We start from the raw sequence: 26,028 nt of genomic DNA, 5'->3' as shown, positions 1-26,028 counted from the left end.
AAGTGATGAAACACATGAGTTGGAGTCAGCGCCCGTCCTGTCCGTCTTTCTGTGTGGTTTGTGTACAATTTAGCGCTGTTTTTACTTTCCTGAACACAATGTCACACCAACTAGCCCAGCAAAAGGTACTGTTAAGCAAGGAAGACGGCGTTTTTTTCTGTAATTCTTTCCCCATTGCTATAGTTTACGCGGGTGTGGTACGGTAATGAGCCGCGTGGGAATGTGTCGGAAGCTTTGCCAGAGTTTCAGAATGGCTAACCCCTGAGTCTTGCGTTCATGAGAGCACGGGACTGTGTGCGTTTGAGTGAGCCCATAGGTTGACTTAACTTTTGTGAGTGTGCCTGAGTGGACCTTCGTGATTTTGTCGAGGTACATGGTTGGCGAAGGCCAGCAGAAAAATCCGTTAACTTCGCCGAGCGTCGCGGGTGCCGATGCGCACTGTTGCACAACAAGTAATGGGCCAGTGAGTGCTTCTCACCGGGACCTTTCTGCGCAGCCACTTCTCCCGCGACGTGGCGTGGTTTCGCCCCGAGGCCGAGTGCAGCGACCCAGCGGACGACGTGGACGCCGTCGCCGCGGAGCTCGTGCGCCGCTACTTCCCTCACTGGCCGCTGTGAGCGCTGCCATCTCGATAGGCCCTTTAGCCAGTGCCTTCAATAAAAGTGTTCGTTCCATTTGTGTGTTTACTCATGGCCTGTAAACAAGAAGCAATCGCACGAGGCAGAGGTATTCGGTGCCAGGTGCGCCATTTCCAATTCGGCGTGCCACACAGAGCACCCGTTCCTTGTCCCTAAGCAAAATGTTTATTGCGCAGTGAGCTAGGCGCTAAGTTGAGCCACTTTTTTTTCTGTGCCGTGAAGCTTCCTCAGTACTGCATGCGTGAGACAGTGGCAGAGATCTCGAAGGCGTCCGGCGAGAATCTGCAGGTGACTGTTGTTACCGCGATAACGGACAAGAAGGCGACTGGAGAGAGAGAGAGAAAAAAAACTTTATTGCACAAGGAATTCGGGGCACGCCCCAGGGTCCCCGCACGACCCCACTGCACTCAAGGGTTTATGTTAGCAGCCGCGCCTCAGGCGAAAAAGCTCCACCTAATAAAAACGGGGCCTCGGGAGGCTGGCTGCGTTGCTTCCCCAAGCCACGGCCAGCCCGGTGCAGCTCCACTGCTCGCTACTTCTATGCACTTTTTCTCCTGGTCTAGCAGACAGCGGGGCTGGGAAACGCTGGTAATACATTTCGCTCAAACATCACCGACGTTGGCCATCGAAGAGAGGAGTCAACCGTTTGCGCATGCGAGTCGATTTCATTCTCGGTTTTCTATGCATACCCTGCATTGCACTCCCCTTACTGCCAGCCATGCCAGGCCAACATATATGCTGCTGGCACGCCCACAAGATCACCCTCCGCGAGATCCGTAGCTCTCCGACTCCGAGCAGTGGCAGGTCGCGATGCTCAGCTCGGACCCAAGCACTCATGGCCAACGTTTTCCATTAACGTTGCTCATGGCCACCTAGCGCAGAAACCTGTTTGAGAAAGTTTTTCCTCCTCCTCCCTTCTGCACAGCAACCGAAAAGGCCTGCGACAGACCCCCGCACCACTGGGGTGTGATGTCTGCCTTGTGTGCCAGGCGATCCTCGACAGCCGTTGCATGCCGTGTGAGACGTCAGCTCAAGATTGGCACAAATAAGTGTGACGACCCTCTTGGTCAAGTTTTCAAGCGTGGCGGTGAAATGAATTCCCCGAGCACCACACTTTATCTTCAAAACACTGGTACCAGTGGCGATGTCCATTGCGGTGAACTGACTCGAGTATTAGAGCGAAAAGCTGAACCCAAAAAAAATCGTGGCGTTCAAAAGCACAAACATCAATTCCTCATTCATGAAATATATACCTCCTGACAAACCAATCTATATTTGCCATGTACATCCGGTGCAGTACGTTTCGCACATCAGTTGAGGAATAATCACCATCGTCAGACTCCGTTGCAGGACATAGGCCTCTTCGACATCCATCGAACCATATATATCCTCTCCTGTATCAGTGTATCAGCGGTGGCAAATTTATTACGTAATCCTGACTCGCCACCGCTACGCATGCCCTTGGAACGCACTCCACTATTCCTTCGCATGATACGCCCTGCACACTCCAGTTTATTCTTCTTTGATTTCAACATTGCTAACTCGCTTTTGTCCCCTGACCCATTCTGCCCTCTTCCTGTCTCTTAACGTCACACCCGTCATTTTCCTTTCCATACCTCGCTGCGCTCTCCTCAGCTTAATTCCAATCATCTTCGTCAGCCTCCAAGGTTTTGCCCCACGTGGTTACTGACAAGATGCAACTGCTGTGTACTCTCTTCTTACGAGGTACTGGTAAAGTGGCATCCATGAGAACACTCGCCAAATGCACTCCACCCCATTTTTATTCGAATAAATTTCGCTCTCGTGGCATCAGTCGTCGCTCACTACTTGCCTCGAGCAGACGTTTTAACGCGTGACCTAGGCGGCCCCCTTGGCTACTGCGTTGCTCTCTGGGCACCACCTGCCAGAGCCATGCCCTTGATTTTTCGGTCACAGCGCCGACGCCGGACTTTCTGCGTATCGAGGCCTATAACGCTGTCACAAAATTCAGCGCCTTTTTGAAAACAGAAACAAAAAGAGCGTTCCGCGGCCGGCTCTCACCAGCGCGCGTCGTAAATCAGGGGAGAAAGAAAGCTCAGAGAGCAACTACATTTGTGTGTGTGGCTGCCACCTCCACCATCGCTCGCCGACGCAACGCGCCGAGGAATTAGAGTGATTCCATCTGGGGTTTTTTGAGATATAAGTGCTAAAATGCAACAGAGAAATCCATCTTTTCTAGCTATTATTATTTTTTAAAGCAAAACAACATAATGAAACAGCCGGCTCACGACTACATTATTCTGCTGTAATGTATCAGTCGGAGAATCATGCGATATATTAACAAGTCGAATCACTTTTCCGTGAGGTGAATAGTTTGTGCATATTGAACGCAATGGTAAGTCCCCACAGAAGGAAACAACTAAAATGTGAGTAAAATAATGCAAAATTGGAATTTAGTTTTTATTCGTGAGATATTAACGCGTGAAGTTTAGGAAACGTGAAAAGAGTGATGTACATTTTGGTCACAGAGGCCTCCCACGTTATTGTGAATGTGAACACAACACCTAAAGATATAAACGTATCGGCGTACTCATTGCAAGTGCCATTTGGCGCCGCGTCCTGGAGCGCATATCTCCTCTTAATTACGTTGTCGAACCCTTGATGCCGTCTCCCGACCGCTGCGGCCGCGAGACAGTTCATATACAACGCCTCAATCCATACTACAACCCCGCCCTCTTACCGTCGCCAAAAGCCTCCAGGAGGGTTCCTCTTCTCGCCGGAGGCGATGGTAAAAGGAAGCCGCACATTCAGAACAAAAACGAGGATGGCCATGAGCCTCAACCATATTGCTATCGCCACGTGCGTCTGTGTTCGACGTGGCTTTCCTCGCTCTGTTTCCGCCACTGTTCCCGTCCCCAGTTCCTTTCAATAAACCCGGTCTTACAGTCTTACAATATATATATACATTGCCACGTACCTAACGCGCACCGCGGCCTCCGCGCTGAGTCTATAACAGCGACAAAGCGGCGGTTGGCTCTCGAGGTGCGCTGGCCCCCGCCGTGGGTATGCGCCATTAAAGGGCAACTCCGGCGATTTTTCAATGTTCATCGATCGAAACGAAATTTTAAGTCCGTATTCTTTATGGTAGTCTGATATCTCATGTAAAATTTCGCACCTGAAAGCGGCGTAGTTTTTTCGCAAGCGAATTTTGAAGACAAGCTCTCCTCGACGCGAGCGGAACCCATTGATGAGCAACTTCTACAGGCCACCTTGTACTGTGACGTCACTAGCGTGTCGGCGTGTCAAGCTGGTCGGGCGCGCGCTGGCGTTGGCTGTGCAGGGGAAAACTGAAAATTGATTTTTAGGAAAGTAAATGACGCAGTAACGGACACCCGAACCGCGACGTAAGCGAGGAGTGAAAGAAGAAAGGAAGAAAGGTGCTGTAGTGCAGGTCTCCAGAATTATTCCCACCACATGTGCAATTTCGCGCCATTTCAACGTGTCTGATGTAACGTGTACGCCAGAGTGCTGGGTCACGGGAACTTCTCATGTGCTGTGGGCTGTACAAATTCTTCATCTGTGATAACGGGCGTGATCTACCATACGTTTCCTAGCGATAAGAACCTTCGCGACAATTGGGTGAGAGCTGTCCGCCGTGTCAACTGGTCTCCGAGGAATCATTCCCGCTCGTGCTAGGAACATTTCGCGCCATTTTGCTATGAAGACAGTGTGTACCTCAGAGGGAGCTTTGGACTCGCTAAGGCTTCGTTCGACCGGCGCCTGAAGGCAGATTCTGTGCCAACGTTATTCGAGTACAGCCGCCCATCGCAGCGGCCAGCTGAACAAAGCGCGGCCGTCAAGAGGAAGCGGACCACAGTGAGCGTGCTCAAAGTATGTTGGGTTGTAGAACTGTAGCTGGCGTGAATTCACTTCCAAAAGCTCGCCGTCGAGACAAAGCTTCGCAAAGAGAGGACTGTTGGTGACGCATTCTCCTGTAAGGAAGTTGCGCACCGCTGCAACGTTCCGGCAGCAGATTCTTTCATCAGGCTAGGTCGGCCGGCACTCGCCACACGAACAGCTATCAGCGGGAGCATCACATTAACTTTTATTCTGACGACTGTGTAACAAATGCATGCACGAGAAATGACTCAAGTTCGCTACGGCGTCCCTCATAGCCTGAGTTGCTTTGGGACGTTGAACCTCAATAAACCAAACATACTTCTCCGAGTTCAGACCGTCGCCGTGCTGCAGGTGACGCGGCCTGTGGTGTGACTCGGTTAGCTAGCGCGGCGGTGGATCATACCTGAAGGGTGACTCGTCCAGTCCGAAATCATCGAATGAGTCGTCTTCTGAAGAATCGCTGGTCTCGGAAAAGCAGTTCTCCGCGCTTCAGTCACGTCGGCAGCGTGGCTCCGAACTTCGCACCGCGGCGAACACGCTAGTGATGTCACAGTCAATACCGCACGAAGGCACCTCCCCAGTTTCGGTTTCGCGGTTTCGGTTTCGAGTTTTGCGTTTTTTTCTGTTTAAAAATTATCTTAGGGTTGCCTTTGAAAACCTTGTATCGTACACATTACAGGAGATTCTTAGGAACAAAAAGCAGCCATTAACTTAAAATAGCTGAAAAATCGCCGGAGTAGCCCTTTAAGCCTGAGGACATCATCACCACTGTGACCTGGGACTTGGCTCTCTGATTTAAAAAAAAATGGCTGAGGCTTAGCTAAGGTTAAGCCTAGTCAGATGCGAAGCATATTGATGGCTAGGCTTGGTAAAGTTCCTCGCTTTGTTCTTCAGTTGTTGTAGAACGTTGCCGCCGAGCCGCATATTGAGCACGCCGCTTAGCCAGACGTTCATCCCGCTCTTCATCGGTGTCTGTGGCACGCTGAAGCTTTCGCTTCTCGTTCAAATCAGCCCTGCTTCTAGGCGGCATCCAAACACCCGGCCGCCTCGTAAGTGCCCGGAGAGCGAGGCAAGCTCAGCTTTATACCGCTGCTGTAGCGTCACGTGGTCAGCTGCAGCGCCTGATGTGGAGCCTCCACCGCCGCGGCCTACCGCGCGAGCCGGCAGCCCATCTCTCCTCTGCTGTGACGTCATGTTGTCACATGGTCAGCCGCCGCGCCTCTGATGTGGAGCCTCCGCCGCCGACCGCGTGAGCCGGCAGCCCATCTCTTCTCTGCTGTGACGTCAAGTTGTCACGTGGTCACGTTCAAGGTCAATGGTAGCTCCACCGCCGCGCTCGACGGGCTGTAGTGTAGCTCTAGTAATATGCTTCGCATAAAAAACGCTCTCAGTTTTGGGTTCTCCCCGACGTCTGCCTGCACGGCTCCTGGTCGTGACACTGTTGGAGGTGCTGGGTGGGCGTCGGGGAGAACCCAAAATTGCGAGCGCTTTTTTTTTTTTTAATCAGAGAGACAGGTCTCAGGTTACGGAGCCAGCGCACCTCGAGAGCCAACCGCCGCTCCGTCGTCGTTTTCAATTCAGCGCGGAGGCAGCGTGGAGGCGGACGGCCGCGATCCCGCGACGAATCCAGACTCCCTTCGTGAACTCATCCGTTCTGTGGTCCACGAGGAGCTGCAGCACCTTCAAGCAACCTTTGCCCCTCGAGTCGATTCCGCTGCCAGCGTCGTCCGCGAGGAAGTCCGGCAGGCACTCAGGGCACTAGCAGCTGCGGTTGTGCCGGCGCCGCAATCGACCCCATCCGTTCCCGCGCCGTACCCGTCTCCTGTCCAGCCAATCACGCACGCCGACGTGTGCCGCCCAGCTAAATTTCCTTAGCCTTCGCCTTATACCCCTCCAGTGGTCGCGGTGCAGGCTGCTCAATCGCTTCCTTTCTGGGCTTTCCGGCGCCAGGCAACGCGCAAGACTGACCTCTGGCGTATTACGGATCAACGACCACTCTGCTACCCCTGTGTTGAGGCAGGCCATCTCTGCCGGCGGTGCCCCTATTGCGAAATCCGACTGCGCGGATTTCCACGACCTAGAGAGCGCCCTCGGGACAGCGCCGAGTATGTCACCCGTCAGCGTAGTTCCCCGTCTCCTGCCCGCCGCGAGTCGCGATCGTCTCCACGTTGGTCTTCGTCTTCTGGGTGCCGTTATGCCTCAGCACAACGTGGTTCCGAGCCCTCGTCGGGAAAACTAGCTCCAGCGACCTCTGCAGAGGCGAGGCCGTCGAACGCCGATCCGCCGCAAGGCTTCCACCTCGACACCAGCCTCAATCGCCCCGACGTCGAAAGCCGTATCTCTACAGTTTTCCCCGACGCGCCACTCGATTCGCTCCGATGCCGCAACCCCAGTCGCCGACCAGCTTCTGCCACCGCACCGATTGAGTCACATCCAACAGCCATTGACGGGCCGCGCTGAAGGCAGGGTGGACATCCCTGTTCTCGTCGACACGAAGGAGGTCAGCGCGTTGGTCGGTATGGGCGCAGATTACTCTATCCTTAGCGGACGGCTTGCAACGGCCCTGAAAATAATGACGACACCCTAGGAAAGCCCCGACATACGCACGGCCGGCGGACGTGTCGCACCGCTCGGTCCCGGGTTGCGGTTCGAGGCTGCACATTCGTCGCCACTTTTTTCGTTCTGCGCGAATGTTCTCGCGATGCCATCCTTGGCATCGGCTTTCTTCGAGAGCACGGTGCTATAATAGATCTCCTGAATCGCTTGGTGACGTTTTTTACCTCAATGGCTACAGAAAAGCCTGCGCACCAGGGTTCTCGGGCCGCCGTGAAAGTCGCTGACGATAACGTTACGGTGCCGCCACATGCCAGCATTCTCGCTTGCCACACTGAGTCGAGGGCACCTCCTTTGTGACAGAGACCGCTACCCCCACACGCTCTAAGGATGCCTGGGAACGCACGCTATAAAGTGCGCGAAGGGGCGACCGACCGTGCCGCTGTGTAAGCATCAAAGAAGCGCGCCCGCACGGCTCCCGTGTCAACACCACTCGCCCAGCCACGGACCAGCAAGACAGCGCACGCCAGTCTTCAGGGCGTGCCAGTCCCCGTCGTGGTACTACGGTCGTCGGACTGTTGCAGTGCCCGGTGAACAAACTGCGTTTTGTTTACCTCTCTTGTTGTGCACTTTAGATGCAATATCTCTTTAGTATTGTAGTCTCTTAAGTGTTCCTTTGCATGCGTTGCATTGTATCATAAATCACTTTGCATGTAGTTAACTTGAAACACTGATCCTGGCCACGGCACCAGTTAAGTTTTTCCGAATCGTCGTCGGAATGGCCGGATGGTCTGATCGAATGCTGGGCACTTCGCCTTCGTCCACTCGTCCGGCGACACGTTGCCGGTTGGGGCAGCCACTCCAAACTTCTTGACAACAAAACTAGTTTACTGAAGACGAGACCGAAAATAAAGGCAACAGGAGAAAAAGGCGTTTAAAAGCGGCCAAGACTGGGACTCGGCGCGCTCCTCTCCTCCCTGCTCTTTGTTTGCAGCGGGCTTTTAATCCCTTTGATAATTGGCGGAGCTTTATTAAATCCGCTCTCGCCCAATTTCTACCAATACAGCTGCAATGGCACCGTAGATACAAGTGGGCGGAGCCTAGTGTTCGCCAGAGCGACTCTGGCGGACCGCGTACTTTTTCTGGAACATTCGCACTTTTCGTGGCGCCAGCAAAGCCGAACTCCACAGCTTAGCACGACAGTCGGGTGGTTTCAGGTAGCGCCGACCTTATTGTCCCCCACCCTCAATTGAGAGCTCATCTCTTTTCAAAGGGAAACGGTCGCCGACCCTCTGCAACCCTGACAAGGCTGTTCGCGTCGCGGTCTTGCTCCCCGTTTCCCGTGGCCTTGGACAGCGTCCGAAGCGCGCGACGCGCTGTCATCATTCTCAACCCCTCCAGACTTCCGACGGACATGGCAGTTGCCAGCGAGAGGGGGAAAGGAGGTACTGGCGCCGTAGGCTTCCAGCTTAACACATGTGCCCATACAAGTGAACAGGAAATGCTCTTTGCTGTACAAATTTGTTTTGCTTGTGAACCTTTGGTTCCGACCAATCCTCTGGGTTGAGACCAGCGAAAGCTGGGCACTAAACGACCACCCCCTCCTCGTCACTTGGTAGCTGGTATCTGGCTGACTTGCCACACTGAGTCGAGGACATCTTTGGGACACAGACCACCACATGCTCTAAGGGTGTCTGGGAGTGCACGCATTAGTGCACGAAAAGGTGACACAGAGTTGAGTAGTAGAAGATCTTTTGTTTGAAGAGTCGACCAAGAAGTGTTAGTAACCAACCTGGTCCAGACCTTTCATTCTAAAGCCTGCCCTGCAGCATGGCTGAGCACACAGAAGACGGTCTTGGAGGAAACCTTTATTATGCAGCATGCAGGCAAGAACAGAAGGACACCGGGGCACGCCTGAAGCAGCAGTGCCATGCTTTCCTCAAGCTCCATGCTGCAACGCAGAGCCTAACGTACAACAAACACGGGGAAGAGTGGAAGGGGAGGAGGGGTTCCAACAGGCGCACGAGGCAGCACATCAGCAGCGGGTCTCGTAGAGGCCACTGCGTCCAATGTAGCGCACCCATTTGATCACATCGTGGTCGCTGTAGTTGAGCTTGGACTCAAACACCTTCAGGTAGCGCACCTTCAGTCCAGATGGCGCAAAGGGAACCTGCATGGACACATCCCCATCAACTCCCTTACATTCAAACGTCCTAGGGGCAGGGCAACGAATAGGCAATAAGACAAATTAAATGTCCATACTGCAACAAAAAACACTTCCATTCCAATAAACATGGTCACTTAATAACGTCACATGCAACCTTCTTAGCAGCAACAGAAAAGGGAAGGTCATTCCTTTCAGTGTCAGGGACGAAACAAACCAGAAGGGCTCCATGGTGTTACACCAACGTTGCATACATGCCTAACACGTGATAAAAATTGTCGAGAATAGCTTACTGTTAATATTTCCAAAATTGCACAATTTCTGAAAGAGGAACAGATGCATGATTTTGCAATTCAATAGCAAGTGGTGGTAACCTAGGTTAGCTTTCATGGCAGTCACGCTATCAGTTCCTTTAAGTACGAAGTACTTAAAGGGACACTGAGGAGAAATTGAAGTTGGCTTGTATCGACAGAATACCAGCTCCTGATTACAAAAACGCCACTCATACTGACAACAAAGCTCTTGTAACGTAGAAAAGAGCAAGAACCAAAATACAGGTATCGCCGCCACAGGCCAAACTCGCAAGTACAAGCGTCATGACGTCATATAACAAAACAGTGTTGCTAGAACCAATGGTTCTAGCAACGCTAGGACACGAGAAGCACAAATCACTGAGGCGCAGCCAATGCATGCGCAAATCTCCTTGACGTCGCCAGATGGCGCCACGTGCCGGGCAGCTACGTGCTCGCCTGAAGCATCGGGACCAATCAGCGCCTGCTCGCCGGCGTTAGGCGGGCTCCCGGTATTCCGCTAGCGGTATCAAGGTACACGGTATGCTAAAGGTGTCTATTTGCGAGAACTTCGTTGACGACTTCGAGAACGAGATCCATCGTAACGCTCGCAAAACGCCATTGCAAACGTAAGCGAAGCGACTGTAGCGACGGCCGCAATAGCCGATAGATGCCTTCAACGTGCGGCCGGCGGTAGCTTTCTTTTCGGCTGCTGCTAAGCCGCACTGCTGGCCACCAGAAATCACGGAGTCTGTGTTACGTCATATGCACGTCATGTTTCACGTCACTTAGTCCTCTGTCGTCATAGCCGAATCCCAAGTTTGAATCACAGCGGCGGGAAAAACCTTTTCAACTTCGAATCCAAATTTGTTAGAAATGAATGCATTTTTCGCTGCCGGCCAAGTGGCAACAAAGCCATGACATGCCGAACTATCGGATTTTGCTATAAAAAATATATTAATAGTGCTCTCCTCAGTGTCCCTTTAAGTACGAAGACAAGTCCCCTTGTCGAAACGTTGGCTCCAGCAACCTGACGTTTTCCCCTCCCTTGTTCATTTTGTGATCGCAAAGGACCATCTACCACACCCTCTCTCTACCATGGACTATCAGCTCCTTGGTAATTAGAGTAAATAAAATGAACAGACAATCGGAGAACTCAGTGATCAGCAATAGTTTCAAGTCAGGGGTTCTATTTTCAAGAGGCATATTCAAGTTCAGAATGCATCGGTGGTTTTGGAGCTAGTTCAAGAGAACGAGCGGTACAAAACCTGCATTTTAAGTACAGTGTAGTCCACTTATAACGATACCAGATATAACGATATATCGGTTATAACGATCAAACTATTTAGATTTATCAATTTTCCCATTGCCCCTATGTAAAAATAAACCACATATAACGATACGATTATCGGCGATATATCGGATACAACGATAGAATTTTGACCGCCTGGAAAGTATTTACTAGGAAATTTCGTATGAATGTTTGCAAAAAAAATAAAATTATTTGAAGAGAATGATGGGAAAAGTGCCGCAAATAGACCGTTGTGGAGAAATCCGCAAGGAGGCGATGCATGCGGCCTTTGGAAGTAAGAGCCATCATCATCACAATCACTGGAGAGAGAAGGTGGGGAGAAGGCGAGCGTTTGCTTGGCCGCCAGTCCGTTGGCCACCGCTGTGCCGTGCGAAGGGTGCGGCCGTATCGCTATCGCCACGATCGCACGATTGTACGTGGAAGATGGCGCCGACTAAGCAGACGGCGATCTCTCTCGAGGTGAAGCACCAGATTCACAAGGATTTCCGGCAGGGCTTCAAGGTAGGAAGCCTCACTAAAAAGTATGGGCTGTCGCAGTCGACTATTTCGACCATAATCAAGGCTGTAGATGTCCTCGAGAAGGCCGGCTCCAGCGGCCACGACGACCAGCGAAAGAGGGTTAGAGACCCTTTGTATAGAGATGTCGAAGAGAGTCTCTACCAGTGGTTCCTGAACGCTCGCAACCGGAATGTTCCGATCACAGGACCGATTCTGTCTGCAAAGGCGAAGACATTCGCTTTGCTTCTGGGAGTGAAAACTTCGAGCCCGGCGGAGGATGGATCCAGAGGTTCAAGGATCGCCACGGCATTGTTTATAAAAGCGTCGGGGAGGCTGCCTTGCTGGACGTGTCGGCGAAAGACAAGTGGCTGGCGACAAAACTGCCTGAGCTGTTGGAGCGCTATGAGGAAAAGAACATTTTCAATGGGGACGAGACAGCGTTGTTCTACGAAATGCTGCCTTCAAGGACGCACGCGCTCAAAGGGGACCCGTGCATCGGTGGAAAGCACAGCAAGGTCCGAGTGACAGTGTTTTTGTGCGCCAGCATGGATGGTAGCGAGCATCTCAAGCCGTTTGAGCTATCGGAATAATAAGAAAGCGTGGATGACTCGCGACCTGTTTCAGGAATGGCTGCTCGAGTTTGACGGCGCAATGGAACGAAAGAAGAGGAAAGTTGTCCTACTCCTCGACAATTGCTCTGCGCACAACGTCAGCGTGAAGCTGACGTCTGTTGAGTTGGTCTTCCTGCCTCCAAACACCACGGCAGGTCTGCAGCCCATGGACGCAGGCGTAATTGCCAATTTCAAGGCCCTCTACAGACGTCACATGCTCGAATGGCTGATCTTAAAAATAGACCGCTCGATATCGCCAGAGCATGCTTCCGGGCCTCCTCACCTGAAGGTGAGCTTGATTGAAGCGGTGCGGTTTGTGTATGGTGTGTGGTATGAGGTGAAGCAGTCCACAGTCAAGAACTGCTTTAGAAAAGCAGGCTTCGTGCGTCCCGACTGTGCGGTCTCAGAAGGGACAGATGACTGGCTCCCCGAAACTGCCGATGTGGGTGCACTCTGGAATCATGTTGCCGCTTCCAACAACGCCGGCGGAGCGCTCTTAGACGACTTTTTGAACGCTGACAACGCTGCTGCTTCGTGTGAGGAATTCACCGATGAGGCCATTGCCGAGGAGCAGCTATTGCGACAAAAAGCAGCATCGAGCGATGATGAAAAAAGTGATGACGATGACGGCAGCATTGACAACGATGGCAGTGACACCACCATGCCAGCTCCAATGTCTTCACGAAGTGCCTTACAGTCCATCCAGTCGCTGATAGGCTTTATGCATGGTACAGGACTGCCGCACATGTACGCGCAACAGCTAGAGACGATGCATACGGAAATAATTAAGCTTCAGCTGCCGCTCAAGCAAGCGCGGATTTCAGACTTTTTTAAGCGTGATTAACCTATTTATTCTCTCTATATGTACAGCAATAAAGTGTTCAGTGTTCTTTAGTGACTAGCTTTGTTCTATCCGACTGAATCATCGCTGGCAAGTAGGTAAGTCTGCATGCACGGGAAAATGCATGCGTGCTCTTGTTTGCTTTTTTTCTTTTTTTTTTGGCGGTCCAGATATAACGATAATCGGTTATAACGATCGAATTTTCCTGTTTTCTCAATATCGTTATAAGTGGATTGCTAGCATGCAAGAGTCTTGAAATCAGATCAGTATGGACATTGCAGCTGCAGTTAATGGTGATAGACATTTGTTTGCTGAGGCATTGTCAAAATGATGCTGAGGCATTATCAAAATGATACACCAGTGTGATGTTAGACGCAAGCAAGAGGAAATACCAGGCTGGCTTCCAGAAAAATATGCATTTCGGAGGGTGTCAGTATCGGCATTTTGGAGCAACTTGAGAGCACTAACACTAGACGTGCATGTCCATTAACCAATTCTTAAACGCATGTGGTAACGACTGTAAGTAAAATCTCGTTATTTCGGAATTCAAGGGATCAGAAAAATAGGATGCATTATCCGTAAGACAAATATGGTTATATGGAGTTTTATGGTGCATAAGCAACTGTGGCTATCATGCGCACAAATGGCCCTGAATGAAATGCCAAGAACAGTTTTCATCACATCAGGGATGAAAACCGACAACAACATTTTTGGTTTGTCAAGTGTTTTGCTTAGTGCACAGAGTCTAGAATGGCGAAGAATAGCTTTGGAATAATAAAGGCTACCACACGGCCCTTTTCGCAGAGCGATACAGTAGCGGTGGCACAAACGGCTCCTTGGTGTTTTGATGATGCTTCACTACATGAAATGCGAACAGCGTGTTTCAGTGCACTAGAAGAATAGGAAAAGCACATGGATCCAAGCGAAGGAAATAAGCGTAACGTCAGAACGGCACGACGCCACCCCAAACTTAAAAAAAAAAGCAAAAAGAAACAGCAGCAACACGCAAAGCAACCTACGAAATGTCGTGACTGGTCGTTGCTCTGCTATGTGATGGGGCTGTGGAACAATGGCTACGCACTGACAACGGACACATCAGAGCACAGCACCAGCTCAGAGCCTGAAGACTCCACAAGTGACAACTGAACGTAGAATAAATAGCGCTCAGTGCCTGATAAGGTCTGTTTTTACAAAATTCATACATTGCGTATATAGGCTGCACCCTGAAAACTGGCCCTCGAATCTGGGGAAAAAAAAGTGCAGCCCTTGCACGCATTTATACGGTATGCGGCTGAGCTTAATTTCGGCCATTGTCGCCGCGCCTGCCATTGTGCGCAAGCCCAAGGTGTGCGAGCACCTCTGCTTTGCACCACCAGTATAAAAATCAGCAAAACCACTGTACTGTATAGTGCGGAATATAGGTCGAGGTTTTTTCCGAAAAATATTACCAAAAGGTCACCCCTCGACTTATATACCGGCCTTTGGCACAAACTTAATAGTCGTCTGGCAACATGTGTGAGCTGCGGACATTTTGGCATCCGCATCGTTACCGCTTCCATGTTGACGATTCTTTCCTTCCTCTTTGTAAACCGACGCGGCTAAACGTTGACGGCGGTAATCGTTCTTGGCGTTGTAACGTATTAATTTTGCGACAGCCCGCAAAATGAGCACCGGTACTCGAAGTCAGTTCACCGTGGCGTTTAAAAAAAAGTTATCGAATTCGCCGAAGAGTATGGGAACATGTCCACCCAGCGACACTTTGGCGTCTCGGAGAAGAGCATCCGGTACTGGCGAGCGCAGAAAATCAAGCTGTCTGCCTGCAACGTGCGGAAGACGTCCTTTTGCGGGCGTCGCGCGGTGCATCCTGGGCTCGAAGACAAGGTGGCGGATTTTATCCGCGAGCATCGTGCCAGATCCTTGCCAGTGACAGCAGAGCTTATCCGCATCAAAGCTATCGAGCTCACCCGTGAATCCGGACAGTCCCAGGAGCATTTCAAGGGCTCTATTTACTGGGTTCATCGCTTGATGCGACGCAAAGGATTTGCACTTCACCGGCGCACATCAATCTGCCAGAAGATTCCAGAGACATACGAGGACAAGCTGGTCGAATTCCAGCGGTATGTTATCCGTCTCCGGCAGCAGCATGGCTACTTGCTGGGACAGATCAGCAACGCCGATGAAACGCCGGTGTGGTTCGACATGCCGTCGTCCAACACAGTGTGCGAACATGGCGCGAAGGAAGTTAAGCTTCTTTCGACAGGGAACGAGCATTCGCGCTTCACGGTAATGCTTGCGTGCACTGCAGATGGCAGAAAGCTGCCCCCATATATAATCTTCAAGCGGAAGACGCTGCCAAAAAAAGCTTTCCAGCAGGACATTACCGTTCGCGTGAACGAAAAGGGCTAAATGGACGAGGCCCTCATGGTCAACTGGATTAACCCCGTCTGGAATCGATGACCCGGCGCACTCCTGCGGTGTCCGAGCATGCTCATGTTGGATGCCTTTCGCAGGCACTTGACCGCCGGTGTGAAGCAGGCGCTCCGCGACGGGAGGACGGAGCTCGTTGTCATTCCGGGGGGCATGCCTTCAACACTTCAGCCACTGGACGTCGTGCTGAATAAGCCCTTCAAAGACCTCGTGCGTGAACTCTACAATCAGTGGATGGCGGGCGACAAAGACTCCCACCGGCCAGCTGCGCAGGCCGCCTCTCGCCCCTGTGGCCACCTGGGTGGCTCAGGCTTGGCGCTCGCTGCCCGACGATATGGTGGTGCAGGCATTCAAGAAATGTAGCAACTCGTTGGACGGCACCGAGGACGACATGCTGTGGGACGCAGCCAGCGCGAAGCAGTCGTTGGACGAGAGCTCAGACAGCTCGGACCAATGAGGAGGCTACGAGTCTGGTGGCACCAGTGAATAAAACAAAGTTTTGTGCCTCATAATTTATGTTGACTTTTTTGCTTCAAGGTAAGGGGGTCGACCTACATTCTGCCTCGACCTATATTCCACATTATACGGTATTTTTTATTTTATTGTTAGGAATTCTTGTATGATACGCTGCTGTGGAGTTTGTTTCTTAAGGAACTGTGTGAGATTCTAGAACATCTCTTCAAATCTTATGAGCAGTGGTCTGGTTGTCTGAGGTTTGTTGAGATTGGTGCAACCGATATATTTCGGTAGGGAATGGATTTTTAGAATGTACCATGCATACTCGCGTAATGAACCCACTGTTTTTCCAGAAAAGTTGATATCAGTTTGCAGGGAGGGCTCATTAGGCAGGAAAAAAGATTTTTTTTAGAAGCGTCACAAGGGTCAAAGGGTCCTTCGGTCATCAAAAAAGGCGAGATGCGTTCATGTCACTGGTGCTTAGCATTGTTCACTTTAGGCCAATTGAGGACAGATAACTGAACACGCAGTTAAAAAGCACACAGGACAGTTAGGAGTGTGTAAAGTGAATGTTTAAGCCTTAGCTTAGAGCATCCTTAGCTCAGAGCACGCAATGTCTTGGTGCTCAGCCGAAGTTTCACCAGTGTGTGCCGCCAGCCCCTCAAGCAGGAGCTCTCCTCAAAAGATAACCAAACAGTGATCTTGGCATCAGCATCAGCAACCCCTTACAAAAAGCTCAAGGCTAAAAAAAACAACTTAAAGGTGCAGTGAAGAGAAATCTGAACTCGTCTTTTTGCCACGGGAACTCAAATCTACACATTCCCAGCATTCTTAGAAACTTCAACTTATTGCCCTGTGTGGCCGGTTTCCCTAATTAAATTGAATTAACATTTGGCTCCCGCCTTTTTTAATTCTCCCCGTACGGTGGGCGGAGTTGACCAACGCGTGGAGTGCCTTTCAGCCAGCCCCGTGGAGGCTTTGCTTTCGCTTTATTTTGTTTTTTAGGTTTCCGTGAATTCATTCGCAGATAATATAGCCGCAAAATAAGCCCGCAGAAATAAAGATACATGCGGACTATTTGCTACTATGAATTACTACGTATTACTCTGCCAATGGCAGAGCGGCAAGCCGCCGTGGAGCTGGCTGAAAGGCTCTCCACGCATCGGTTGACTCCGCCACCGTACAGGGAGAATTTAAAAAAAAAACAAAAAAAAAAACAAGGCGGGAGCCGGACGTTAATCCGATTTAATTAGGGAAATCGGCCACACAGGGCAATAAATCGAAGTTTCTACGAATGCTGGGAACGTGCAGATGGAGTTCCCGTGGCAGAAAGATGAGTTCAGATTCCTCTTCACTGCACCTTTAAGTTCTGGACAACAAACGTGGCAGCTGGTTCATTATGCAAGAGGGTTCACGAGCATGCTTTTGGTGTTTTTAGGGACAGCAGAGCAGGTGTAAGCAGCGCCCCAGGAAGGAGGAAGGAAGGAGGCACCTCGAAGTTCATGGAGATGGGCGGCCGGTTCCACTTCTTCTTGGCGTCCGTCTGGAGCAGCTCGATCTCGGCACTCAGCTGGGTCTCCTTCATGCCGGCCATGCGCTTGATCTTCCACACAATGGCATTCTCGCTCGCCTTGTACTTGGCCTTGCCCTTCATGCAGATCAGCTGCACCCCACTGGTGTTGAGCGGGGTCGGGATGCGAACCTGCAGAAGCAGGGTAGGTCATCTTACAACCGAAAAGAAAAAATCACCTGGAAAGAACCGTTTTGCCAGTCATTCAATTAAGACCAGCTTTAGCAACATATCAACCTTGGCAACTAGATGACACTTGCAAAGCGTCTACATGGAACGCCTGAACCGAACAATTAAAGAAAAACTTCTTGACAAGCACACCCTCACAGGAAAGCTTCCCCACACAACCACGCAAAGGTGTAGCATAGATCTGACATGGCTGAATTGTTCTTGGCAGACAAAAATGCAGCATAAAAGCATGGGGTAGAAAGACAGGTGGGTGGATGAGATTGGCAGGGTTGGTGCAGCTGGCACAGTACATGGTTAATTAGAGATATGGGGCAGGCCTCTGCCCTTCAGTGGCCATAGGCAGGCTGCTGCTGAAGATGAAGATGCACCAGCTCACTGACTTGGAGCTGAAGCAGGTCAACTGAAGCTGCATGCGAAGCGGCAGATTAACAGATGTGTAGTGCTCACGCAGCAGGAGGATTGGCTTATTATACAGGGGTGGAACTGACAAACCGCGTCTTGGAGCATACCTACGAGCAGGAAAAACTGCCTTTTGGAGCAGTTTGGGAGCACCTAAAATGTGGATTTATCAATATTAAACTAGCACAAACGGCACTTCAGAGCAGTATAGACCTTACTCGTAGACAACGAACCCTTCGATCTATAAAACTTGCAAAATGTGATGCCACTCCTAGCTACTTCCTCCTCGAAATACATTGTGCATTCATAATACTTAACTCTACCAAAGTATCCCCAGCAGTTCTATCAAGCACACTCCAGCTTGAAGTATGATGGCAGCACTGACAGCACACAAAAGCCTGACACAGCCTGTCCTCTAGTTTTCTGTATGCTGTCTTAATGCTACATTCACCATTTAAACAGTACGTCTGACCAACTGGTCCCTCAATACACACAACACAGCAGCTGCCTGGAAATAATGCTACCATGTGGAAACAACCGGAATGAGCAGCCATAGGTCTAAAGTCTAGTATATGCACACAACACACTGCTGGTGTCTGGCTGTGTGTATACAGAAGCCCTGTAGGAATATGTTTGCAACTTCCTTCATTGCATGTTACCAAATATTAATAAACTGGGATAAATAACAGAGGAACAGATGAAGAGAGGAAATTTTCTGCAAACTGTCAACCACTGCACAAAGTCAATTCTACTTATGTTGCATCAGAGTGGAATCAATGTTTGGTAGACTGCCGTTTGCTTCCTCCAGAAGCATAAACCGCAGTCGTCGCCCAGTTGTTTGAGCGCCTATCTCGGCTGCGGGAGGTGGTTGGTTCAAAACCTAAAAGTGGTTGGAAACAGATGCCGCAGCGCATGTGAGTTGTAATTTCCTCCCTTCATAGCATCACCACTGCCTGGTTCTCTCCAGTCAGTTTAACAGCACTGAATAAAGCAAAATGGTGTTTACTTTTCACCATTTCTCAATCTTCTGCGTCTCCGCGCAAAATCACAGTTGCCGCTGTTCACTGCACATGTACGATGCGACGTGACGCGCTACGCTGCCTATGCACGCAGACATGCGCAGACAGGCACGGATGCGCCTCCGCCACTCTAGCTGGCGCCACTGGGTGCTGGTGCGAGCTTCAGGGCTGCGTTCAGCCAAGCCGTAGCCAAGGAAAACGCTTACAGGCAAACAAACTGAAACTGCCAGTCTTTTTTTTTTTTCGAGCACAGTTTTCCATGCGGCACAGAGTGGCGCCAGAAACTATTCAAGGCGCAATTTGCCGTATATGGAGCAGGATGGCGCAGGGAAATCCTCACGGCACGCCATGGTAGAAATCGCGCAGGAATTCCACCCCTGATGGAATAAGACAGCCTAAAAATATATTTCTTTGGCCATGGTGCCAGCCACCCCCCATGGAACCCAACGAGGGGACGGGACAGAAACTTGCAAAACAAGTCCCGCCCACGCCAGCTGTACACCACTGCTATAACCAAATATGGCCAACTCAGGGCAGAAGGTTAACCCTAGCCCCCTATGAAAAGTGAATTCACCGAGAAGAGAGTAGGAGATAGGACAGTAGTGAGAAAGAAGATAGGAAAGTGAAAGATGGAGGGGAGGACAGGAAAAGGCAACTGCCGATTTCCCCCGGTCGGGTCAGGCCGGAGGTGCCTTCTGCAGGAAGCTGGGACCAAAGTGGTGTGTTGCCTCCGCCGAGGGGCCTTAAGGGTCCAAACGCTCGGCATCGGCTCACCCACCAGGATCCCCTTTTCCCCGGACACAGCGATGCCACGCACGGCTAAGCGCGGGTGCTCGGGTCCGTGGTGACACACTGCTCACCATCATCCCCCTGCGGGGGATTGGTTTAACGTCCCAAAGCGACTGAGGCTATGAGGGACGCCGTAGTGGAGGGCTCCGGAAATTTCGACCACCTGACATCGCACAGTGCCTCTGGAACTTCGACCCCCGCGGCTGGGATCCAGCAGGAGGAGTGATGCACGTAAGGCAGAGCATGATAGTCCCTACCTCGATCTTCTGGCCAATGAGGGAGGGCTTGAAGTTGGACTTGAGCACCACCTTCACCTCCATCTTGGTGCGGCCCACCTCCCGCACCAGGGGGATGATGCGGAACGGGAAGCTGATGTCCTTGGTGATGCGGTACCTGTCCAGGAAGGACGACAAGAAGACTCCTCCCATCATCACCACTCACTGCTCACGCCAAAGAAAACAAAATCCTGAACTGGGGTCACAACAATTAGTGGCGTGCAAACAGGACTTCTTCGAAACAGAATCCAGTGTGAATAGTGCAGCTGCAGGCCGACAGGACTGATGCTTGGGCAAGTTGGCATGCCATGTTCAAGAAGAACAGCGTGAAAAGACAAGGACCACAGGAAGATACACAGACACTGAACAAGAATAGAGTATGAATCTAATATACTCTGATTACTCACTTCTTGCGCAAATATCTGCCTAAAACGAATATTAATTTCAAACAGCAAAGCACTAGCGGCGGCGCTACAGCTCATGAAATTAAAGCTGTAGCTGTCAAAAGACAGCAGTGGTCTCCACTTGGGGCACACAGCACATGCTCAGTATATAAACTCTGACATAGGGAAATTGCCTTTTGCTGCTAAAGATGCCGGCAAACTCATGCCACATCTCAAGTGATCAGAGGGACACGAGTTGTGAACTGTGGTATCAGGCATGCTAAGGCTGCCTTGGCTAGTCTCTGAGGCCACATGTTTGAGCACCACACGAATGGACCATTTCGGGGTGCTGAACAGGCAGAGTAATCTCTGCACCATGCTGTGTGGCATCCAAGTGAACCCCAGTTTTGAATAGAGTCACCGAAGAAAGCTTCTGCATGCCCAATTCAAACATCACGTCCATTACTTGAAATCTATTCAAAAATGTGAGATTGCATTTGATTCAAATGTTGAACATGTACTATTTGATTTGTTCAACGACTAGAACATAGGATATTTGATTGTATATTTCAAAATTTGATATTCATACATGCTTAAAAACAATGCAAACACTGTGCATACACTGTTCACAGCCAGAAGTGAGATGTGGCACCCACAGATGGGGCTCTTAGGGGAGGATGCGGATTTCAGCAAACTTTTTATTTGGATACATTTACATTCAATATTTTTGAGCATATCAGAGATATCACTACATTAGCAAAATTTTACTGTTACACTTCCAGAAAATTGATTTCTAGCACACTTTTTTCCTCTCAACCTTACAAAAAGCTGCAGAGTTAAGAAAATGCAGCAGAAGGCTGGTCCAACATTTATTGCATTCTTACTGGCGTGCTACAGGTCACAAAGTTCTTAAAATTTTAGAGTGAAAGTTCTACTTCATGACAAAAGCTGCAAAAGCCGGGACATCGCTGAAGCCTTGACGATGAAGAGAAATAATGCCACAACTGGGATCTGAACCCGCAGCAGCGCAAACAGATTAGCTTCACTGGCCACTACATCAGAGCACTATGCTATCGCCGTAGCCGATCACACCTTGTGTTAAACCACAACACTTACGCGCTATACACTGCACACCATCTTCCTCAACTGCTATCTGCAACGTGAACAGGTAAGACCAGCTTAACCTGGATCTGAGCTTAACCCAACAAAGCAAACCAATCAGGCTAAACACATGCTTTCGCACGTCTACTCTGTTTATCCACGCTAAAACCCTACCTTTGTTTTTTTTTTAGAGCTTTTCTGATGCAGTGTCCACTGACATATCTAAAGTGCAGAAAATTTCACACAGGAAATTTAAAATTCACAAAAACGAGAAAAATAATGTTTTGACCTGCACTATGGCCCTAGGAATACAAAAAAAAAAAAAAACTGCGTCAAATCAGACAAAATAGTTACGAAGAAATCTGCTTCACAAGGTGGGTAAGAAAATGGAAACTGAGAAAAACACCGACTGAGCCTGCAATGCACAGCAGCCACGGTTCACAAAGCAATTTTCTCAGAGTGCTTCGTGGTTGATTCAGCCATGAAACTTCAGGACAGCATAAAAAAGCATACATGCAACTATCAAAAAATCAAATTTCTGGCCATTTTTTGGGATTTCGAAGCCCCCCCCCCCCCCCCTTGAACAGCCCACTGTGTGGTTTGCGGGCCACAGTACTCGGACCTCTAGAATTTCGATTGCCGCGGCCGGGATCGATCCCGCGTCTTTCAGGTCAGCAGCCGAGCGCTGTAACCACTGAGCCACCGCAGCGGGGCCTCTCCACCCATTTCATCATTTCATGCAAGATATATGACAAGTCACCCAATTGCACAACACTCCACAAAAAACACATGCCATCTTCAATGGGGCTTTGTGATTCATGGGGTTTAATGTCCCAAAGAGACTCAGGCTATGAGGGACGCCGTAGTGGAGGGCCCCAGAAATGTCGACCACCTGGGGTCCTTTAATGTGCACTGCTGACATCGCACAGTACACAAGCCTCTAGCATTCCACCTCCATGGAAATGAGACAGCTGTGGCCGGGATCGAGCCCGCGTCTTTCGGGTCAGCAGCACCATAACCACTGAGCCACTGCGGTGGCTGGTCTCCTAAGGATAATGACTCACTGCACACCATCTGGTGACATGCAAAGGCAACAAGTGGTTCCCCCAAGTTAAATAGCACAGCAATGTTCTGGGCCATTCATGCTTGAAGCGTGCGACAGTGTCTTGAGAGGTCCACACTGGAGAAGAAATACCGACTGCAAGAGGAGCAAAGGCTTCTCCAGCCATTCAGGCCCCGCTTTCACCAATGCCACCAGTGAAGAAAACATGCTGCACGTGGCGCCAACAAATGACAAGTGAACGTGCCTGCCAGCCTTCAATTATCCACGCATCAGCAATCTTTGCAACTGATTGTACACATCACCACAGTACGCTGCACAATGCTCCCCGTATGAACCTTTTCTACATAAGACCTCATGTCAGTTTGTTATAACGAATGTAAGCATGTGCAAGTGACTGCACGACAGGTCCTTGCCACAAGAGAACTTAAGGTCTGCTGGTGCAAGCAGGCTCAGTAGACTGTCAGTGTGGTACGGAACAAACTGCACCACCACCCACCTCATGAGTTCAAACTCGCCGTCTGGAGGAATGAAACTGATGCTGTGCTCACTCTCAAATTTGCTCAGCTTCACACACTGGTGGAACTGGCAGTCGTCTATCGCTATCGACGTCTTCCCCGTGCTGCTGCAACAGAGGAGGAAGCAGAGATCAGAGGCCACCACTACCCACACTTCTTCACAACAGTCTGCGCCACAGCAAATACCATGCAGCAAGGCAAAGCACGAGGTTTAGTTTTGTGTAGTTTATGGGGTTTAACGTTCCAAACCAACTCGTAGCTATGAGGGACGCCGTAGTGCAAGAACCTAATTTCAACCCCCTGGGGTTCTTTAACGTGCATTGACATTGCATAGTACAGAGGTATAGCATTTTGCCTCCACTGAAACATGACCGCCGCAGCCCTGATCGAACACGCATCTTTCGGGCCAGCAGTTGAGCACCATAACTATTGGGTCATTGACACACTTTCAGTATACAGGCAACAAACAACCATCAACATCAAGCTGTGGCAACATATGCAATAAAAAAACTGCAGCACCAAGAAAGGTTATGTCTGAGAAAGCACATAAACTAGCCCAAAAGCTCATCACACATACACGTGTTTTCTTCAATCAACTCTTTAATCAAGCAGTGTGTCCATCTCGCGTGCTTTCCTTTGCATTGCAGTTACATCCAACAAAAGTAATGAGCCACATGAAATGCATAAACATGATTTCCAGTGTGAAATCGTGGCTGCTAGGTCCAGTGATGACCCCAATGCAGGCCTAGCGGTTTTTACAGCTGCCAGCACACTGGTGTACTCCCACAAAGCACTGCACCACTTCTCGCAGTGCGTAACAATCTTGTGGGCAGAGGATGCCATCTGCCAGGTTCTGCCTAATCCCCTAGCAATTCACTGGGCTCCCCCTGGCTGCCTGATCAACCAAACTTTGTGAACAAACCTGCCAACACACTCTCCCTTAATTCAGCCTCTGATGGACAGTAGAGTCTGCTGCCAAGCTAGAGTCGGATACAACTTAAGAAGGCAGCGGTTTTTCCCCGTCAAAGGACCCCCCTCCAGCCAAGGGCGTCGGCCGATTCTCCTGACCCTGCTAGGGTGACAACACAGGGAGCGGTGTCAGAATAGAGAGAGGGGTCTCTCCCCGACTATGGACCGAGGGGACTATCCCCTTTCGTCTGCCACTCCCTGCATTGTCACGCTGGCAGGACAACGAGAATAGGCCGACGCCATTGGCCGGAGGGCGGTCCTTTGACAGGGAAAAGCCGCTGCCTTCTTAAGTTGTATCCGACAATAGAGTAATCCATATTTTTGGGGGGGCCGCTCCAAGCATGCCCAGCTCTCCTTCTCTGCTTTCTCCCAACCGATCTACGCTGGTCAAAAACAACCTGCCAGGTTCTAGTGTGCATGCACGATGGTGACAGGTGTGCAAGCGATCAACATCATCATCAGCCTGACTACACCCACTGCAGGGCAAAGGCCTCTCCCATGTCTCTCCAAGTAACCCTGTCCTTCGCCAATTGCAGCCACTGTATCCCCGCAGACTTCATAATCACATCCACCCACCTAACTTTCTGCCGTCCCCTGCTACGTTTGCCTTCTCTTGGAATCCACTCCATTACCCTTAAGGACCAGCGGTTATCTTGCCTTCTCAATTACATGCCCTGCCCAAGCCCACTTCTTCCTCTTGATTTTAACTAGGATATCATTAATCCGCGTTTGTTCCCTCACCCACTCCGCCGTCTTCCGATGTCTTAACGTTACACCTATCAATTTTCTTTCCACAGCTCGCTGCGTTGCCCTTAACTTAAGCGGAACCCTCTTAGTTAGCCTCCACGTTTCTGCCGCATAGGTGATTACTGGTAAGATACAGCTGCTGTTATACTTTTCCCTTGAGGGATATTGGTAAACTGCCATTCATGACGCAAGCGATAGACGGTGCCAACTGCCAAGCACACCACACACCTGCATCGCCCGCGCATTCTTCAGCCAGTTTCCTAGGCAGCAGAACAACTCACACTTGGGGAAAAACGCAGCGCACTCCTAAGACACGGACGAAGAAAGACAACATGATACAGCGCTGTATCGTCTTGTCTTTCTTCCTCCTTGTCTCAGGAGTGCGCTGTGTTCTTCCCCAAGATGACCTACCAACTAGCCCGCTCTTCCACCCTTGCAAGAAGTTCGCACATTCACTCAAGGTGCCACATCTTGGCGAACAACGAGAGCCGGGAGCAGTACCTGCGGGTGGGGTCGTCCAGGGTGGACACCTTGCCCTTGCTCTCCATGGTGATCTTGTCGTTGATGCCAAACTTGCACTCGGGCATGCCCGAGAGGTAAGACTTCATTACGACCTTCCCGGCCACGTGTGCGCTCAGCACCTGGCCCTGGGGAGACATAAGAAGGTTTACGTACTCCAGGACATCCAGAAACAGCTCGTTGCGGCGATACTTGATGCCCTCGCGCCTCCAGCCGATCTGGCCCGTCACCTGCGACGTGATCTGGCTCTGCTCCTCCTTGGTCTGCGACTTCACCCCCTGCTGGGTGATGAAGGTCTTGAGGATGCCCACGTCCGTGTTCTGCGGGTAGCCAAAGTCCAGCAGCTCGTCCAGCAGCTCGTAGATGAGCACAAAGTTGTTCTTGACGTTCTCCTCGCTGATCTTGCCAAAGTACGACTGCATCACCTCGCACATCTTGAGCAGGAACTCAAACACCATGGCCGCGTTGACGTTCTGCCGCGTCACCGCCGCCAGCCAGATGTTGGCCCGCTTCATGTGGAAGAAGGAGGTGCGCGCAATGTTGGTCACGGGGCTGCGCACCTGCTGCCGCGCGTGGATCACGTTCACCCGGAACGCGTCCACCGCGTTGCGCCTGCGACACCAGGGACACCAGGGCATGCTTCAGATTCTTGGTGGAGAGAGAGGGTAAGACACGAGCAAAGCAAGCAAGCTAAGCACCCAGAGGCTCCCCTTTTGACCCTGTTCACTTTTCGTGCTGCCTTTGTGGACATTCATCAACGTAAACTGGCCTTGAGACGCCTGCGTCGTAATATGCGACAACATTGCTTAAAGGGAAAAATG

The 26,028-nt window shown here is 50.7% G+C and overlaps 2 protein-coding genes across 6 annotated transcripts in view; one reads left to right on the top strand and one right to left on the bottom strand.

The window, feature by feature from the left end:
• LOC149325854 (putative ATP-dependent DNA helicase HFM1) overlaps positions 1-676 on the top strand; it is a 122,717-nt gene extending 122,041 nt beyond the window's left edge. Inside the window, exon 27 of the mRNA XM_089562779.1 lies at positions 497-676. Within this exon, the coding sequence (XP_089418905.1) occupies positions 497-617 (121 nt within the window). The 3' untranslated portion in view covers positions 618-676. The remainder of the gene's footprint in view (positions 1-496) is intronic.
• An 8,249-nt stretch (positions 677-8,925) lies between these two features.
• AP-2mu (adaptor protein complex 2, mu subunit) overlaps positions 8,926-26,028 on the bottom strand; it is a 30,117-nt gene continuing 13,014 nt past the window's right edge. For 2 of the 5 annotated variants that reach the window (XM_089562348.1, XM_089562349.1), the window contains 5 exons: positions 25,190-25,819; positions 22,954-23,079; positions 19,893-20,028; positions 17,162-17,371; positions 8,926-9,240 (listed from right to left, as the gene is read on the bottom strand). In XM_089562348.1, coding sequence (XP_089418474.1) covers positions 9,106-9,240; positions 17,162-17,371; positions 19,893-20,028; positions 22,954-23,079; positions 25,190-25,819 — 1,237 coding nt within the window. In that variant the 3' untranslated portion in view covers positions 8,926-9,105. The remainder of the gene's footprint in view (positions 9,241-17,161; positions 17,372-19,892; positions 20,029-22,953; positions 23,080-25,189; positions 25,820-26,028) is intronic. The other 3 variants (XM_089562350.1, XM_089562352.1, XM_089562351.1) reach the window with 2 other exon arrangements.

The sequence above is a fragment of the Amblyomma mixtum genome, chromosome 10 (genome assembly GCF_055824585.1).
Source record: "Amblyomma mixtum isolate Tamu chromosome 10, ASM5582458v1, whole genome shotgun sequence".
NCBI classification, from domain to species: domain Eukaryota; kingdom Metazoa; phylum Arthropoda; class Arachnida; order Ixodida; family Ixodidae; genus Amblyomma; species Amblyomma mixtum.
The sequence above is the reverse complement of the archived record's forward strand: the minus strand, read 5'-3'. Positions and strand labels throughout refer to the sequence as shown.